At 41.4% G+C, this 18,620-nt stretch overlaps 1 protein-coding gene across 1 annotated transcript in view; it reads right to left on the bottom strand.

Moving 5' to 3' along the window:
• The window catches only part of drap1 (DR1-associated protein 1 (negative cofactor 2 alpha)), a 49,105-nt gene that overhangs the window by 5,683 nt on the left and 24,802 nt on the right, over positions 1 to 18,620 (bottom strand). Inside the window, exons 3-6 of the mRNA XM_060917051.1 lie at positions 15,510 to 15,603; positions 15,308 to 15,430; positions 12,051 to 12,141; positions 113 to 204 (exon numbers count right to left, since the gene is read on the bottom strand). Of these exons, the coding sequence (XP_060773034.1) occupies positions 113 to 204; positions 12,051 to 12,141; positions 15,308 to 15,430; positions 15,510 to 15,603 (400 nt within the window). The remainder of the gene's footprint in view (positions 1 to 112; positions 205 to 12,050; positions 12,142 to 15,307; positions 15,431 to 15,509; positions 15,604 to 18,620) is intronic.

An 18,620-nucleotide genomic window follows, 5' to 3' on the forward strand; every position in this document is an offset into this window, starting at 1 on the left:
ATGAACCAAACTGAGCACATCTGCTGCTTCGCTTCTATCCTGCTGCTCAAGACTGGAGCTATACCATGAAACACAGCAGAGAGTGAGCAAGTGTGTGTTTACACACACACACCTGTGAAAATGGGGCGCTGCCTGATGGTGTGTGTTGCTGGGCTGAGAGATGTCCTCCTCGTCTCCATCTGTCTCGCTGTCTTCAGAGTCGTCCTGACAAATGAAACAGAAACAGCCTTTATTTGTCACATGCACACTTGAGCACAGTGAAATTCCTCCTCTGCGTTTAACCCGACTGTGGGGGAAACCCACGCACACATGGGGAGAACATGCAAACTCCACACAGAAAGGCCCCTGTCGACCGCTGGGCTCAAACCCAGAACCTTCTTGCTATGAGGTGACTGTGCAAACCACTACACCACCGTACCACCCAATTTTTTTTTTTTAAAAGCTCAAACAGCAAGCTCACGCTTAGTGAGCAAGTCCTCATACTAAACCATTAAACAGGATATACGTTAAATTTCTATTTCAAATCCATAGATGGGTTTGACATCCAGTACATTCCCAAAGCTCCGCCCCCAGGATCTACTACAGCCCATAGAGTGCTTCTAAAACGACCGACAGGAGGCGTATCCGAACACGAGGTCCGTTTTCCAAACAGGTTTTCACAGCAACTTCAGAAATCCTGACTGTATCCCACAACTCTTAAATCATCACTTCTGACTGGTCAGAGCGTGTTGATCACCTTTCCATGAACGCACTTATTTTTATAAACCAACACATCGTGGTTTCTATAGCAACAACTTAACCACGGGCTTGGTCATACGGTGGTGAAGGACCGAGTGCAATCATGCAAACGATAACAGGAAATAAGTTGTTCCAGGAAATATTAAAATAACTAAACATGGATTTAAAAAAAAAAAAAAAAATTATATATATATATATATATATATATATATATATATATATATATATATATATATATATATATACACACACACACACACACACACATATACACACACTAGCTAACCACTGTGGTTTAAGAGGAATAAAACTGTGGCAGCGGGGGCGTGGTCAAGCGCCGGTCTGTGACCGCAGGGCGGAGTCAGGGAAGGTAAGTGGCAGAATCACTGCACCTGATGTCAGTTAACCTGTGTTTGTGTGTCTTCCCAGTGACCGCGCCCTATATAAAGAGAGAGAGTGCAGAGGAAGAGAGCTCTCTCCAGAACCAGACGACTTGTGTGTGTGCCTGGAAGAGAGTAAATATTGCATGTGAAAAGAGCAATAAAAGAGTATTGAACTTTATTCTGGCCTGCCGTCTTTCTGTGCTTCTCCCCCTCCTATGAACTGCTACAAAAACATTTACAGGGATGTGCTGTAACAGGAAATTAATCATCCACATCTCTTATAAATTCTTCTCATATTTCAATAATTTTCCTTAATCAACTTGCTCTACTATCGAGAAGTAGTTCATACTATGGTGTACGTCCACAAATTGAGAATTGGAGGCGAAAACGTTCAACAAAAACGTATCCAAAGCGACGAGAATCTTTCATTCAGACAGCAGCCTTAAAGGTCTCATTGCACCCTTTTTTCATTAATTGTGCGGCAGTGGCGGCTGGTAGTCTTTCAAACAGGGGAGGCTGGTCGGTTACGATATTTCCAGATTTTAAAAGAAAAAACATCAATTTTGCCCATACTCTTGCCTCTGATCTGGCTGATTGTCGGCAGCGTCACAAACTGTGAAATAACAGGTTCTTTTGGACCATTAGCCTACTGTCCAATAAACATGATGGTGGTGTTGGGGGGGGGGATATTTTAACATTTTATATTTTAAAATTGTGGCATGTTGTTTAAAAATTGATCATTATTGAAAGCAGCTCTTTGTCAGGAACCTCAGCAGTAGAGCTGGGTGCCACACATTTCATTCAATGACACTTTCCCTATATTTTACTTATTTTGACTGAGAAATGTTTTGTTGACAATTTTGATAACCCTTCACTTTTAATCCAGGTCTGTAGTGTGAAATGTTCTCGGCTGTGTTTTTGTTTAAAAATGTTTTCCAAATTGTAGCTGTGTTTAATTCATATCCAGAGAAATATATATTCCAATATAATATACTCAGCATAAACATTTTAAATAGATTCTATATTTTTGGTCCATCCATGACACATTACTAAAGTAGCCTATTTACTGTTGTTGATGTGGGTCACTTGCTGTTAGCCAATTCACTTTCTCGTACCAGGAGAGCTGAAAGGAACGAGTATTATTCCCTACCTTTTTCACCAAGTCAATTTGAGGCGTTGGTCTATCCTGCTCTTTAATTTTAATTTTTTCCTCGAAAGGAAGACTGGCAAATGGCTTCGCCAAAATTAAATCAGCAATGCTTGGCATCCGTGCGCAGCTTTCTTGCTAGCTGACTAGCCGCCTCAAGTTCAAGTTCAGTCACTCAAATAAACGAAATTTCTGGAACTAAGATAGCAAACTTGACAACACTATATTTACACTTTATTTACAATGAAAATATATACAAACTAAAAAAGCTGGTAGAAACCGTATGTAATGAATAAAATCGAAATGTAAGCTGATCTCTTACAATACACCACAGCACTTCCGAATCCACATGGGACTGAACTGAGATTCACCGCTGCCTGTCTATAGTTGAAACGAGCTGTCAATCAAAGAAAATATCCGGCCGCTTTCACCAATCACCAGTCTCCTCGCGGAAACTGCCATGTCCCTCCCATGCGAGGCTTGGAGTCCGTAGGCGGGCATTTTCACAGTATTTGTCCAATAATCGTCTTGCATTTTGAGATTGAAAAGCGCAGAGCTCCCAAATGCCATTAAAGTCCACTGAGGCTGGGAGTCCGTGGGAGTCCGTAGGCGGGCATTTTCACAGTATTTGTCCAATAATCGTCTTGCATTTTGAGATTGAAAAGCGCAGAGCTCCCAAATGCCATTGAAGTGCACTGAGTCTGCGCTGCATCGCGCTGTCACGAGGGGGAGAAACTCACACGCACATTAAAGTTATAAGGGCATTTTTAGAGGAGGCTGAGCCTCCCTCGTTGTCTTAGAGCAATCGCCCGTGTTGTGCGGTGGTCTCTAGTATGAATGAATGCCCCGTGAGCCGGTTTTGGTGAAAAAAATGCTGTGGTTCTCCTGTTTCAGGCTGTTCTAGTTTGGTGGAGGAGCGGGTGGCGGGAGAACGACAGGATTTCAGCTCTTACTCATTAATATTCATGACATGTAAACGTGTTACCTCTGATTGGCTAACAGCACTGTGACGCTACCTCCAGCGAGTCAGAACAAGCGGATGTGGGTGTCTTACTATGGCGAGAGAGAAGGAACAAACCGCGAAGTGAAAAATACCGCGCGCGGACGTCATTGAGGTGCGACGCGAGGAAATAAGAAAAATTCAACAAATGTTTGGGTTTTTACTGAACAAACAAACGAATAAAATGAACGAGTGACTTAAAAAAAGAATATGGGTGTCTTTGTAAAAACTGTTTTGATTGGCTATTATGGTCTCGACATCAATGTTTTGACCAATAACAATGGAGATAACACGAATTTTACATCACATTCAACGAGATTTAAAACGAGACTAAAGATGGCGACTTACAAATAATGTGTAAACATCGTTGGAGTTAATAAAGTTTGAACAGCATGAAGGAACATACCCCAACCCCCCGAAATTATTAATAATAATTAAAAAAAAAAAATTCTCAATGGATTTGGCATAATATAAAAAGGTCGTTTTTTACAGAATCAATTTGGTGCCAAAATATTAATACAATACTTTTGAAATATCAAACAAAAACGACAAATCAAAATACAAAAAAAAGTCAATTTTTTTAGACTGGCAAACAAATTATTCGTGTAATCGTGCAAAATATCAGTCTATTACTCTTCAGAAACCTTTTATTTTTGTTCCGCGTCTTTCTCAGTTTTGTTTGACGTAATTTATTTTGGTTGCGATTCCAGCTTTCTCGTTTGCGCTGCCTTTTTGGCACAAACATCCCATGTGGGCGGGCTGTCCAGGAATGCATTCCCATTGGCTAACTTGTGTTTGACTGACAGCTACGTTCAGCCATTCCCTACTCGGATTCTGGCGGACTGTTTGACGAGTGACCGATCCATTGACGGTAAACAAGGATCGAGTGGACTTCAGTGGCGACTATGATATTGAATTAATTCAACAAAGTGTAAATTCAATATCATAGTCGCCACTGAAGTCCACTCGATCCTTGTTTACCGTCAATGGATCGGTCACTCGTCAAACAGTCCGCCAGAATCCGAGTAGGGAATGGCTGAGCGTAGCTGTCAGTCAAACACAAGTTAGCCAATGGGAATGCATTCCTGGACAGCCCGCCCACACGGGATGTTTGTGCCAAAACTGCAAGCAAAAAAAGTCAGGGAGCGCAAACGAGAAAGCTGGAATCGCAACCAAAATAAATTAAGTCAAGCAAAACTGAGAAAGACGCGGAACAAAAATAAAAGGTTTCTGAAGAGTAATAGACTGATATTTTGCATGATTACACGAATAATTTGTTTGCCAGTCTAAAAAAATTGACTTTTTTTCTATTTTGATTTGTCGTTTTTGTTTGATATTTCAAAAGTATTGTATGAACATTTTGGCACGAAATTGATTCCATAGTTTTTTACTCAGAAAAAGTGGAAATCCGCCGAAAAGCGGAAAACTCTCATCCCTGCCTAGCTTGTGACCATGTCATGCATGCTAACGTGGAGAATATGAACATGCTATTTTGTAACAAAAACCTTCCAACAAAAAGTTCATGTTTTACTTATGGCTTGTGAGCTGGTGGTCGATCGTCCTGACAGCACAGATCCAGGGATTAAAAACAACCTCGAAGCAAAACCACTACTGAAGGCACCGAAGTTTGAAAAGTCACTGTGGTTGAAATGATCAGAACACAGTACTAACACTGCATTATACTTCATTGGTGGTGTTCCAAAGATAAATTCCAACCATTTCTTCTTCACCTCTTCTATCTTGGGCAAGAAATGCAACGATGTGTTACTGCCACAAATAACACAGGCATGAACTTGTTCAGACATGTTTTCAACTTGCTGTTTGGTCCTCTTCGTTAGCTACTGACGAGATGGGCTCTGCTCAGTGTTGCCAGATACTGCTGACGTCTTCTAGCTAAAATATGTTCAAAACCGCCAAAATGCACTTAAAACCGCCCAATCTGGCAACACTGGCTCTGCTATCTCTCCTTGCGCTTAAATCCAAACTTCCTTCCCGTGGGCGGTCGCAAGCCAAGGTGGGCGAGGCCATGAATACTAATTTACGAAGTGACGCAAGATCGTAGGGCTTTTTCAGATCCGCTCGTTTTTCCGACTATTTTCTTTCATAAGCTAATACAGGGAATGGGAGTAGAATTACATTTTCACATGCAGCATGCATATGCAACTTGGAGTGAACTACGGTATTTCAAAAAGAGCCAGTATTAAACGTTTTTGGTGGAAGGGCAACTTTAAGTATAGTGAAAGATTAACCAAAAAAAAAAAAAAAAGCCCATGGCTCTGAAGCATAAAGAGAGTTCGAGCAAATATTTCCCATGTGATTGATTACAATACAGCACTCATAACCGGAGAGTTAAGCCTCCCAGACTGTGGCTGGGACACAGCAAACACAACCCTGACACACAGGAGGCAACAGCACCCAAACTGACGTGACGTTTAAACAAATGTGTGTTTGCACTCGGCTAAAACGTCTGGCGAAGCACAATGTTAGGGACTGTCTTTACTGGGTGGGTTATTTGCAGAGCAAAAGGAATTTCTTGTTTGGTTTAAGCACTCCAGTTAACTGAGGTAGCCGGATTCAAAGTGTACACTCAGGACGGGACGCCAAGAGGCAGTCTGTGACTGAACACTGCGACTATACCAGCCAAGATCCACGTACACAAAACTGCACATTATAATGCAAACCGATAGGTCAAACCTCGTTTGTTTGTTGGTTTAATTATTTAATGCAAGATGTTCTGAATGTCAGATTAGTGACATGTAAATATTATAATAGTGGGAATCTTTTATTCATTAAAAGAAAAGTTTCTTTAGTCTTGATTAGAATCAACGTCACTTGAATTCTCATCATATTTACGTATCAAATGAAAAATACAAAATCAAATGTTTAAAGATTGCACATGCTTCTTTTAAAATCACTCAGAAAATGTTTCCTAATATTTTTCGATTAATAATTTGAGACAAGTTATTAATGAACATCAAATGGCATTCTTTGGAGCAAACAGTGCACACGGGAGGATTTTCAGATCTTAACTCACTTTAACAAGAGCGCTCTGAGAGCACAATATCCCCCGCTGGCAACTTGGCCATAACTCTGGTAAAATGCGACTGAATTGAACGAAATTACAATATGCGTATTATTGACATATAACAAAGAATCCTGCCAAGTTTCGTGAAATTCCTCCAAAAATTGAGAGAGGAGTTGATTTCAGAATGCGAGTGCCCTTCCCGGGACGGACGGACATCGCCACGACATAATCCCCCTTCGGACCTTTCAGCCAGTGGGGCATAAAAACTTTTTGCCAAATTACATAAAATTCCTCCAAAAAGTGAGGGAAGTTGATTTCGGAAAGCAAGCACACCTTGATGAAATTGCCAAAGTACAAGTTTGTTAATAATCAAGGGCATAACTCTGGGAAAATTTGACCTAGGGCTGTGCGATATGGGAAAAAAAATGAATATCCCGATATATTTTCTCCATTTCACGATATATATCTCGATATATTTAAATCTCCTCTAAAGGACCCCATGAAATCTAACTTTTACTCTTTACTGTTTTCACTACAATCCCTGCAGATTAAATAACATTCTTGGTTAACTTTACAGGTGGTTTTCAACAACACATTTTAAATTTTCATGTTAGTGATTAATCACAATTGAATTGAAATAAGACTATTTTTATTCAACAAAGATGTGGCACAAACTGCAAAAACAATCTTGAAAATTGCAACAAAGTGGCAATACAATATAGAGCTTACAATATGGGGTGGCTTTGGAGAACGAGGCCGCTATGGTCATTTGTTGCTTGTGGGGGGGGGGGGGGGGGGGGGGGGGGGGGTTTAGCTTGTGGGCAAGTAGTTGGGAGTTTAAGAGACTCTTCATACTGTACCGGGTGAGTTTTCAGGTGATGGAACATATTTGTAGTGCTGCTGCCTTTCGTGATGACAGTTTTTTTTGCACACTTTACAAACTGGCATTTGCTGTTCCACGTCCTCCTCACGATATCCAAAAAAATGCCAGATGACTGACCGCTTATTAGTTCTTTTAGGAACCAATTCATCCGCTTCCATTTTTAATTTGTCGCTGAAACTGACAGAGCTTACACGGTAGCCTATGCAGCACCAGCGATTGCACGAACTGAGTCAGCGCTGTAAACCGAAACTAGGAAATCTTTCCGCCGGCAGTGTTGCCGGATACTGCTGACGTTTTCCAGCCCAAAATATATTCAAAACCCGCCAAAATGCACTTAAAACCGCCCAATTGGGCGGTAAACTGCTCAATCTGGCAACACAACCGAAACTAGAAAATCTTCCTGGAAGTTCCTTTCAGCACCGAGATGTCGCCCGGGATTGGTTGGCGAGTGTGTGACTTTATTGTTTTTTTTACCCTTAGACAGCCTCTCACGTTACTGCCTGAGGGACAGGGAGAAAACCACCGGGAAATGTTTTAAACAAACACAACAAACACAAGTCGGAAGATGACCATAAAATACTCGATAGTTACGATATAATAATTTTATGTATCGTACACAGAATTTTCGGCGATATATCGAGTATATTCGATATATCGCACAGCCCTAATTTGCCCAAATTAAACGAAATCTCAATGTGTCTATAACCGTCATATAACAAAGCCTTTTGCCAAGTTTGGCGAAATTCCTCCACAAATTGTGAGAGGAGTTGATTTCAGAAGAACGTACACTCTCATGAAAGTCTCATCTCATCTCATTATCTCTAGCCTCTTTATCCTGTTCTACAGGGTTGCAGGCAAGCTGGAGCCTATCCCAGCTGACTACGGGCGAAAGGCGGGGTACACCCTGGACAAGTCGCCAGGTCATCACAGGGCTGACACATAGACACAGACAACCATTCACACTCACATTCACACCTACGGTCAATTTAGAGTCACCAGTTAACCTAACCTGCATGTCTTTGGACTGTGGGGGAAACCGGAGCACCCGGAGGAAACCCACGCGGACACGGGGAGAACATGCAAACTCCACACAGAAAGGCCCTTGCCGGCCACGGGGCTCGAACCCGGACCTTCTTGCTGTGAGGCGACAGCGCTAACCACTACACCACCATGCCGCCCTCTCATGAAAGTGTCAAAGTTATTTAATCAAGGGTCAAAACTCTGGTAACATTTTCACTAGTGCTGTCAAGCGATTAAAATATTTAATCGCGATTAATGTCGCGACTGTCATAGTTAACTCGCGATTAATCGCAATTTAATCGCACATTTTTGTCACATGAAAAACCATTGTAATTCTCTTATCAGCATAAAAAAGTGAATGGGCTTGCTTTGTACCAATGTTTTTTTTTTTTTTATTGCAGAGCATAACACATCTTGTCACAGCCACTGACATCCATAACTTCCATATTAGATGAGAAAACCAAGGGATGAAAAATAGAGTGCATATCACTGTGAAAATAAAAAAATGTTTTATTTTACTCTTCATTAGTTTCTTTTGAAGAGAAGTATTTGCCATAAAAGAAGAAAAAAACAGATAACAAAAATAAAAACATTCATCATACGTTCAAAAACGTTCATCATAGTGTGGCGCTGTATTATCTAATTCTCACTGCTTATAACTATACACCTACCCGGTGGAGATGAGCTGGGAAACTGAAGACTGAAGGAACAGTATTGAAAAGTATTTTTCCAGTCTCACCTGTGAAACGTAATCCCATGTGATCTCGTTTGGACGGTAAACCTGTTGGTACAGTTAAACGCAGCACATGAATGAGGCATCTTTATTCTCGGCTACTGTCTAGACGCTATACCAGAGACGGTTGAACAATCTCCACTTTGCCCCATCCAATATGGCGGCGAGGATGTTTATATGTCTATGTCTTTCTCCATCACTCACACATACTCTTATTGAAGCAGCGTGCGACAAGCCTCAACAGGAACTACGGGTGACTCGCAGGGCCAAATTAGAATTTGCGTTAACGGCACTATTTTTTTTAACCGCGATAAATTGAGATCGCATTAACTTTGACAGCACTAATTTTCACAAATGAAATTAAAAATCGCAATATGCGTATTACCGTCATATACCAAGGCCTTTTGCTAAGCTTCGAGAAATTCTTCCAAAAATCATGAGAGGAGTTGATGTCAGAAGGCAAACACACCTTCATTAAATTGTGAAAGTACAAGGTTGTTAATCAAGGGCCGTAACTCTGGTAAAACGCGACCGAATTGAACAAAATAATATGCGTACTACTGACATACAACAAGGCCTTTTGCCAAGTTTGGTGAAATTCCTCCAAAAATTGTGAGAGGAGTTGATTTCAGAAGGAAAACACACTCATGAAATTGTCAAAGTATAATTGTTAATCAAGGGCTGTATCTGGTAAAATGTGACCGAACTGAACGAAATTGCAATAATGCGTATTACTGACAGAGAATCCTGACAAGTTTCGTGAAATTCCTCCAAAAACTGAGAGAGGAGTTGATTTCACAAGCTGAGTACCCTTCCCGGGACGGACAGACAGACGGACATCGCCACGACATAATCCCCCTTCGGGCCTTTCAGCCAGCGGGGGATAAAAATGTAAGAGACCACGAATATTAACAACAGATTTAACCAATTAACACACCAGGCAATTCAGTCAAGACGCAGGACCATACACCTGGTGAATAGTATAGAATACTGAACAGAAAACAAAAGTAAGCTTTATTCCTCTAGTCTTTATGAAACCAATAACATGGTTCTTTACATTTTTTTTAATGAAATCTCGTGTTGAACGAAAGCCAACATTCCCTCACTTTGAGGTAGTAAAGAAATCAGTCTGCCTTAATCGACAGTCTTTAATTTTCAGGAGAGATTTTTCATACTGCACGTGTACAGTATACACACTCCCCGGCCACTTTAAAGGAACAGTCCACCGTACTTCCGTAATGAAATATGCTCTTATCTGAATTGAGACAAGCTGCTCCGTACCTCTCTGAGCTTTGCGCGACCTCCCAGTCAGTCAGACGCAGTCAGACGCGCTGTCACTCCTGTTAGCAATGTAGCTAGGCTCAGTATGGCCAATGGTATTTTTTGGGGCTGTAGTTAGATGCGACCAAACTCTTCCGCGTTTTTCCTGTTTACATAGGTTTATATGACCAGTGATATGAAACAAGTTCAGTTACACAAATTGAAACGTAGCGATTTTCTATGCTATGGAAAGTCCGCACTATAATGACAGGCGTACTAACACCTTCTGCGCGCTTCGGCAGCACATTGATATCTGAGCTCCGTCTCAATGCGCTGCCGAAGCGCGCAGAAGGTGTTAGTACGCCTGTCATTATAGTGCGCACTTTCCATAGCATAGAATATCGACACGTTTCAATTTGTGTAACTGAACTTGTTTCATATCACTGGTCATATAAACCTATGTAAACAGGAAAAACGCGGAAGAGTTTGGTCGCATCTAACTACAGCCCCAAAAAATACCATTGGCCATGCTGAGCCTAGCTACATTGCTAACAGGAGTGACAGCGCGTCGGACTGCGTCTGACTGACTGGGAGGTCGCGCAAAGCTCGGAGAGGTACGGAGCAGCTCGTCTCAATTCAGATAAGAGCATATTTCATTATGGAAGTACGGTGGACTGTTCCTTTAACCAGGAACTTCTTGTTGATTCTAAGGTTCCTGTTCTTGGCTGCAGGAGTGGAACCCAATGTGGTCTTCTGCTGTTGCATGCTGAGATGCTTTTCTGCTCATCACGGTTGTAAAGAGTTGCTGTGAGTTACTATATCCTTCCTGGCAAAAAAAAAAAAAAAAAAGCTCGAACCAATCTGGCCATGTTCCTCTGACCTCTTATCAACAAGGCGTTTGTTTCCATCCACAGAACCGTCGCTCACTCAGTGTTTTTTTTGTTTTTCGCACCATGCTGTGTAAACTCTCGAGACTGTTGTGTGTGAAAACCCCAGGAGATCAGCAGTTTCTGAAATACTCAAACCAGTCCATCTGGCTCAAACCAACACCCACAGTACCACAGTGAAAGTCACACCTTGAGACCGCAGTGTTTCCTATTCTGATGTTTGAAGTGAACATTAACTGAAGCTCTTGATTTGTATCTGCATGGTTTGATGCATTGTGCTGCTGTCAAGGGATCGGCTGATAAGATCACTGCATCAAACAGCAGGTGGACGTATGGGTGTTCTTAATAAAAGTGGCCAGTGAGTGTAATAGCTGCGCATCTATTAGACCAGGGCTTTTCAAAGTGTGGGGCGCACCTCCCCTAGGGGGCGCCAGAGTTCTTCAGGGGGGGCGCAACATGAGGCAAAATAAATCAGAATAAGTTACTATTGCGGACATTTAGCGAACTTCAGCTAGCCTTTGCCAGAGACAAACTGGATTGATTTTTAGTACCTAAAGCTACAGTGAGTGAGGAGACAGAGTCTGGGCCAGGCAAAAAAAGAAGGAAGTATGACCACGATTATTTAAAGTTTGGATTTTCATGGACTGGATCTGAAGATGCTCCACTGCCACAGTGTGTTGTCTGCCAAGAGGTGCTAGCTAACGATGCTATGAGATGTTTAAAATGTGTAAAACAAGATGTTTTAAAAAAGCACAGATGAAAAAAATAATGAAAAAAAAAATGTGTACAACAACCATTTTTTAAAAATACGAATGGAACATTAAGTATAGCAACAACAAAAATTGTAAGGGGGGGGCGCTGTTGTTTATTTGCTCTCTGAGGGGGGGCTGACTCTCCCACACTTTGAAAACCCCTGTATTAGACAGTTTTTTCTCCCATGTACATCACCACTTCGATTGATTATCCAGACTCACCTCTTGTTCAGACTCCGTGCCCGACAGCTTCTTGTCTTTGCCTTTGGCTCCTGCTCCTCCGTTCTTGCGTCCTGAGCCAGGCTTTCGCCCTCTGCGCCAAACACACCACAATCCTTGCTCACAAAAGCTGTTGGCTGTTCCAAGATCATGAATAAAACTGAACTCCCGAACACTTAGACAAATCTGCTCTCGTTCAGAATTCAAATCTTGTCTTCCACCCTCATGGCATTTAATCAGCTTTGACAGGCGATTTAAAACAAACAAACAAACAAACAAACAAACAAACAAACGCTCCATGTCCGACTGCGTTTTATATTTTGTATGTAATTTTATTTCTTGTACTGTCTTACTCAAGCGAGTTGTTTTAAATTTGCTTTACACAGTAGAAAGAAGCCCTATGCGCACCAACTCGTGTAATCACTGTTCCGTATCTGCACTGTTATAGAACACCACAGGATGTGAAACACAAAAGCTCTGGATTACAGATCCAAAAACTCGCCACATTAAAGAAAGACAAGATCAAGATTAACCATCAGGACATCGGTTACATCACCGTGCACATCTGTCACTCTAGCATTATGTACATACAAACAGCGAGGATTCCAGGTCTGAGTATTGGAGGGGGGGAAAAAGAAAAAAAAAAAACTTCTTGGACACAAATTTAGAAGACAATCAGATAATTTGGAGATTTCAGAAGACAACGCTGTGCATATTAGACTGGTACCAAAATTCAAAAAAGTGCTTATTTAAGGAGTTAAAGGCATTTTTGAGACAAAGTCGGCAAACAGTCTTATTTTGTCAATTTGGGTGTGCCGAATTCAAATCTGCAATATGCCGAGCTCTATCTGACCTCTGTTGACCTCTAGAGGTCATTGAACTTTGGGCCTGTAAACGTCTCAGCTGAACCCAGTTTCTCAGCTTTCTAAGGAATGAAATGTACTAAAATGATTAATGAAGTTAGCAAATGGCCTTGTTTGTTAAATGTTTGGGTGCTGAATTCATTTTTCATTTGTAAAACGACATATGACCTCTGATAACCTCAAGGTCATTAAACTTGGCCTATAGGCCTATGCATTTAACGGCATTTTTAAACTGACTTTACTCCCCCAAAAAGAATATGAACAGACAAAAAACAAATAGAAAGGAACAAATACAACATTAAATGCCAGTCCATGTACATGTGACTTACTTTTCACAATGAGAATGCCTCGGCGATCACCTTACATAACATTGCATTACATTTAGCGGTTATTGTTTATACAAAGCTACTGAAAAAAGGACAGATTCAGCAGCATACAAAATGTGGGGGCATACAGGGTATAGAGATCTTGCATGTGACGTCACAGCCGATCCAGATTGTGACAGACGCCATCTTGTAGGTCAAACGCCATATTCCGCCTTCTACTTCTGCTTTTACTTCTACCTTTTCTTCTGGAAAACCCTACTATATACAATTCTACTACAACGGCTGCGGCTACAAGCTCTCCCTACCTGTGCACGTTTTTTATGTTTTTTGTGTGTATTTTTGCGTGTTGTTCGTCTGTACCGGACTTCAATATCCACTACAACCGTATGGACTTACTGGACATTGGTTTCCAGCGGAAAGTGACGGTTTGCAGCGATTTCCATCGCATGCACAACATTCCGGACGAGAAAAAAAAAAAAAACATTCCGGACGAGATTGCGAGACCAGCGGGGTCTCCGTGGATTGTTATCGGAAGCAAAGCGAAGGAGGCGCGCCGGGAGCCGAAGCAAAAGCGAGGCTGTAGAGCCGGCCTGTTGACTAAGCTCAGAAAACAGCTACTCAAACCTCCACTGCCAAGCCTCTACCTCTCCAACGCCAGATCCATGTAAACAAGACGGACGATTTGGAATTACAGCTGGAATTACCTTATTCTATTCTATAATCGGCTGGTCAGTGCTATACTCAATACTTACTTACCCATCCAGTGAGGATCATTTTCTTGTTTACAAGATGCCACATCTGAGTCGCTGACAAATCCTGAATTTCTGTAAAGATAACGGTCCAGAGATTCATAAGCACGCAGTGCTTCACCACTGAACAGCGAGGGAAAGTTGATGAGGTAATCATACACGTCCGGGTATTCCGCTGGCAGTTCAAAATCCGGTCGTGAAAACTCCGTCCAGAAAGCCATAAGGGTCACAAATCTGTAGATCGTTTATTTTAGACATATATCTAGTTATCTGTTCATTAGAAAAATGAGCCGTGTAGTCCGTCGGCTGAAATTGATCCATTCTGCACACGAGTGCAGCAGTATTCAGCGGTGTTTTTGACCGACATGATGGCGGTTGTGTACTTTCCAGTCACGTGACTGCAAGATCTCTATACAGGTTAATCAGGGTTAGTATATATGAGAGTTTTTTTCTTTGTTTGTTTTTTGTTTTAAACAGGGTAAAGCCTTTACAAAAAACAAACAAAGAAAAAAACTCTCATATATACTAACCCTGATTAACCTGTATACCCTGTATGCCCCCACATTTTGTATGCTGCTGAATCTGTCCTTTTTTCAGTAGCTTTGTATAAACAATAACCGCTAAATGTAATGCAATGTTATGTAAGGTGATCGCCTAGGCATTCTCATTGTGAAAAGTAAGTCACATGTACATGGACTGGCATTTAATGTTGTATTTGTTCCTTTCTATTTGTTTTTTGTCTGTTCATATTCTTTTTGAGGGAGTAAAGTCAGTTTAAAAATGCCGTTAAATGCATAGGCCTATAGGCCAAGTTTAATGACCTTGAGGTTATCAGAGGTCATATGTCGTTTTACAAATGAAAAATGAATTCAGCACCCAAACATTTAACAAACAAGGCCATTTGCTAACTCCATTAATCATTTCAGTACATTTCATTCCTTAGAAAGCTGAGAAACTGGGTTCAGCTGAGACGTTTACAGGCCCAAAGCTCAATGACCTCTAGAGGTCAACAGAGGTCAGATAAGAGCTTGGCATATTGCAGATTTGAATTCGGCACACCCGAATTGACAAAATAAGACTGTTTGCCGACTGTGTCTCAAAAATGCCTTTGGGTGTCACAATTCTGGATTTTGGTACCAGTCTATTGTGCTAGATCATACCACCCTGCTTGGATTTTCATCTCCCACCATCGTCTTATTCCTTACATACTCGCGCTGAATCGTCCTTTAAATCCTACTTCTTTATACACGGCCTAATTCCATCACTCATACTTATGGAACGCAATACTTCAGTAAGAGCGACAGGAAGTGTGCGTGTGTAACCTGCGTGGGATCCTCTCCGCTCCCTCGGCGTGATTCTCGTCCCCCTCCCCCTGCATATCCGGCACTGTGGCCACCAGATCCTTCAGGAAGTCAAACTGCTGCTCCAGTTCAATGCACTGTTTCCTACACAAACACACACAAAGTCAAGCGCAAACATCTGCAGAACCATTTCTAGTATGCCAGGTCGATACTAGGTACTTACAAATGTGACGTCGTCATGGTTTTGGCGTTGCGCGACTGGGTAACGTGGCACGCTTTTGTCAGAAGAGACTCCAGGAAGAGTTCCAGTGCCCGCGCTCATACAAGAGTCAAGGACGCACCCAGAGCATCGTTAAAGGAGACATTACTTCATGCGAACGTTGCCGTTTTGAACGATAACTTAAACATGGATGTGTGTGGTGGACACGACACGTTATCCAAGTCTCATAAGAGGCTAAGTGTCCGTGTGGTCAGAGGTAAAGCAGATCCTTTAGGGTTTCCATCACAGGAAAGTCGAAGGACAGAGGATGTTTTTTTGTTTGCTTTTTTTTCCATTTTTTTGTGAAATGTTCCACGACATTAAATGTAACTAAATGGATAAACTGCACAATGTCATTCTTTAATAAAGAGGACGAAAACGCATTACGTCACATCACTCCCAATTCGTCATGTTTTATTCTTTACTTACTGCCTGAAAGGCACCTCGTACCTACACTGGGGGTGGGGTGGGGGGTTTGGGTGAAGGAGACAGGCATTAACCCATGTTTTTTCTTACAGAGCCACCCTAGATGGCACATTTTGTTGCACACTGGAGCACCTAGAGGCCAATTAATTCCATTTCCTTGCATGTAAAGGAACCTATAGGGCACTGCATCCCTTTTCCTCCAATGGAAAGGCACCCTAGAGGGCACTGCATCTTGTTACATCCACTAGAAGGGCATCTCTAGTAAAATTTTTTTCAAAAGGAGACCTTAAGCCTAGGTCACAACCGGACGTACGACTTTTTGGCTGTGCAATTTTTGGCGTTTCCCAAATCGCTGCGTTTTTTTTGGTCATGGAGAAAGACGCACGTTGGCCGTAAGTTTGTCTTGCAACCTGAAAAAAACAGAAGCGCCCGTAGAGTTTGTTTGACATGACAAAGAACCTCTGCGGCCGGTCTACGGCTCGAAAATCAGCACGTCACACACGCGCCCTCCATGCGTTTCTTGTGTTTTTTGCACGTAGACCGGCCGTAGGAGCACGTACGGCCGGTTGTGACCGAGGCATTACACACCCCATTTCCTGCAATCTGAGCTGTAGTTAATTAAAACACCTGATGCCTATTTTCATACTTACTGAAATAAAAACACTATTATATAGAACAATATGTATCAAAATTCAAAATAATATCTACATTTTATGGGGACTGGTTATTACTCACTGTCAACATCACTTGTTTTTCCTAAAAAATGTCCATTAAAATTCAGTTACTTACAGTTCCATTAATAATTCAAATTTTCATATATTTAAATATATTGAATTAAATAAAAACATTTATATATGTATATCTTAGGGGCGGCACGGTGGTGTAGTGGTTAGCACTGTCGCCTCACAGCAAGAAGGTCCGGGTTCGAGCCCAGCGGCCGGCGAGGGCCTTTCTGTGTGGAGTTTGCATGTTCTCCCCGTGTCCACGTGGGTTTCCTCCGGGTGCTCCGGTTTCCCCCACAGTCCAAAGACATGCAGGTTAGGTTAACTGGTGACTCTAAATTGACCGTAGGTGTGAATGTGAGTGTGAATGGTTGTCTGTGTCTATGTATCAGCCCTGTGATGACCTGGTGACTTGTCCAGGGTGTACCCCGCCTTTCGCCTGTAGTCAGCTGGGATAGGCTCCAGCTTGCCTGCGACCCTGTAGAACAGGATAAAGCGGCTACAGATAATGAGATGAGATATATATCTTATCGAGACTGACCTTTTCCTAATGTCCACATTACCTGTATATGATTTCTTCACAATGTCTATTTAAACTTTAAAGTTATACAGTTATCAACACTGTCAGCTATAAGTCAAATTATCATATATTCAATGTATTGAATCAAACAAATGCATATTTTATGGGGACCGTCTTTATCTTACTGTCCACATCACTTGTATGTTTTCTTCAAAAGGAAGAGCATGTGTCTATTCACACTTTTTACAGTTAAAGTTGTTTACAGTTCAGTTATTTTTGAAACAAATTTTCATTTGATCATTTAGAATTCTTCTTCAGCTTCTTGGCCAAAGCCAAAAGCTCACCAGTCCTCTCTTTTTTCCTTTTTCTTTCATTAGCCAGCGCCTCCTGGGTTTTTACATGCTCTAACCTGGCTCTCTTCTGCTCTCTCTCACACTCCTCTCTTGCTTTCCTTTTGCTTTGCTAAACTTTATACCAACATCAATTTCACGTACCTTCACTTCATCTCGCTTGTCAATAGTATTCGGCATCTTGAGAAAAAACGCCGATTAGAGGAGCGTATTTTTGATATGCAGCTCACGAACATGTGCAAGTTTTGATAAAAGAAAACGGATGTGGGTGTCTTTGTAAAAACTGTTTTGATTGGCTATTATGGTCTCGACATTGAAGTTTTGACCAATAACAATGTAGATAACACGAATTTTACATCACATTCAACGAGACTAAAGATGGCGACTTACAAATAATGTATAAACATTGTTGGAGTTAACCAAGTTTGAACAACATGAAGGAACATACCCCAACCCCCCGAAATTAATTAAAAAACTTCTCAACAGATTTGGCATAACACAGCCCTCTCAATATATTTCTGAGAAAGGGGCAAGTAAGAAAGAGTAGTAGGCAGAGGTTAAGCCAGGGATCCCAGCAGTAATTGAAAAAAATAGAGGAATGTAAGAAACTATCAGCAGGGGTCAAGGGGGCTGCAAGCCTTTTGCAGGGTGCAGGGGCAGCGCCCCTGCTGGGGGTACAGGCGAAGCCCCCTGAAGCTGTTGAGATTTTACCATTTAAAGATGCTATAGAACACATTTTTTACACAGATTTAACATAGAAAAGCAACAGAATTTAACAATAATGTGCATCTATTTGATGCCATATTTTGTAATCTATGACATAAGTGGCAAAAAAAAAAAATAGGGCTGTCAAACAATTGAAAAAAATTAATTGCGATTAATCTCGGAATTTCATATAGTTAATCGCGATTAATCGCATTTTTTTTTAAATCTATGTAAATGAATAAGGCTTTTAAAGTGGAATGTTACAATTAAAATGGTGAACACATTTTATGCTAAAAGTACTTGTTAAAAACTGCTGGGATGAGAGAAAATGGTAAGGGAGTTTATTCACTCA

The sequence above is a fragment of the Neoarius graeffei genome, chromosome 3, assembly GCF_027579695.1.
Source record: "Neoarius graeffei isolate fNeoGra1 chromosome 3, fNeoGra1.pri, whole genome shotgun sequence".
In the NCBI taxonomy this organism is placed as follows: domain Eukaryota; kingdom Metazoa; phylum Chordata; class Actinopteri; order Siluriformes; family Ariidae; genus Neoarius; species Neoarius graeffei.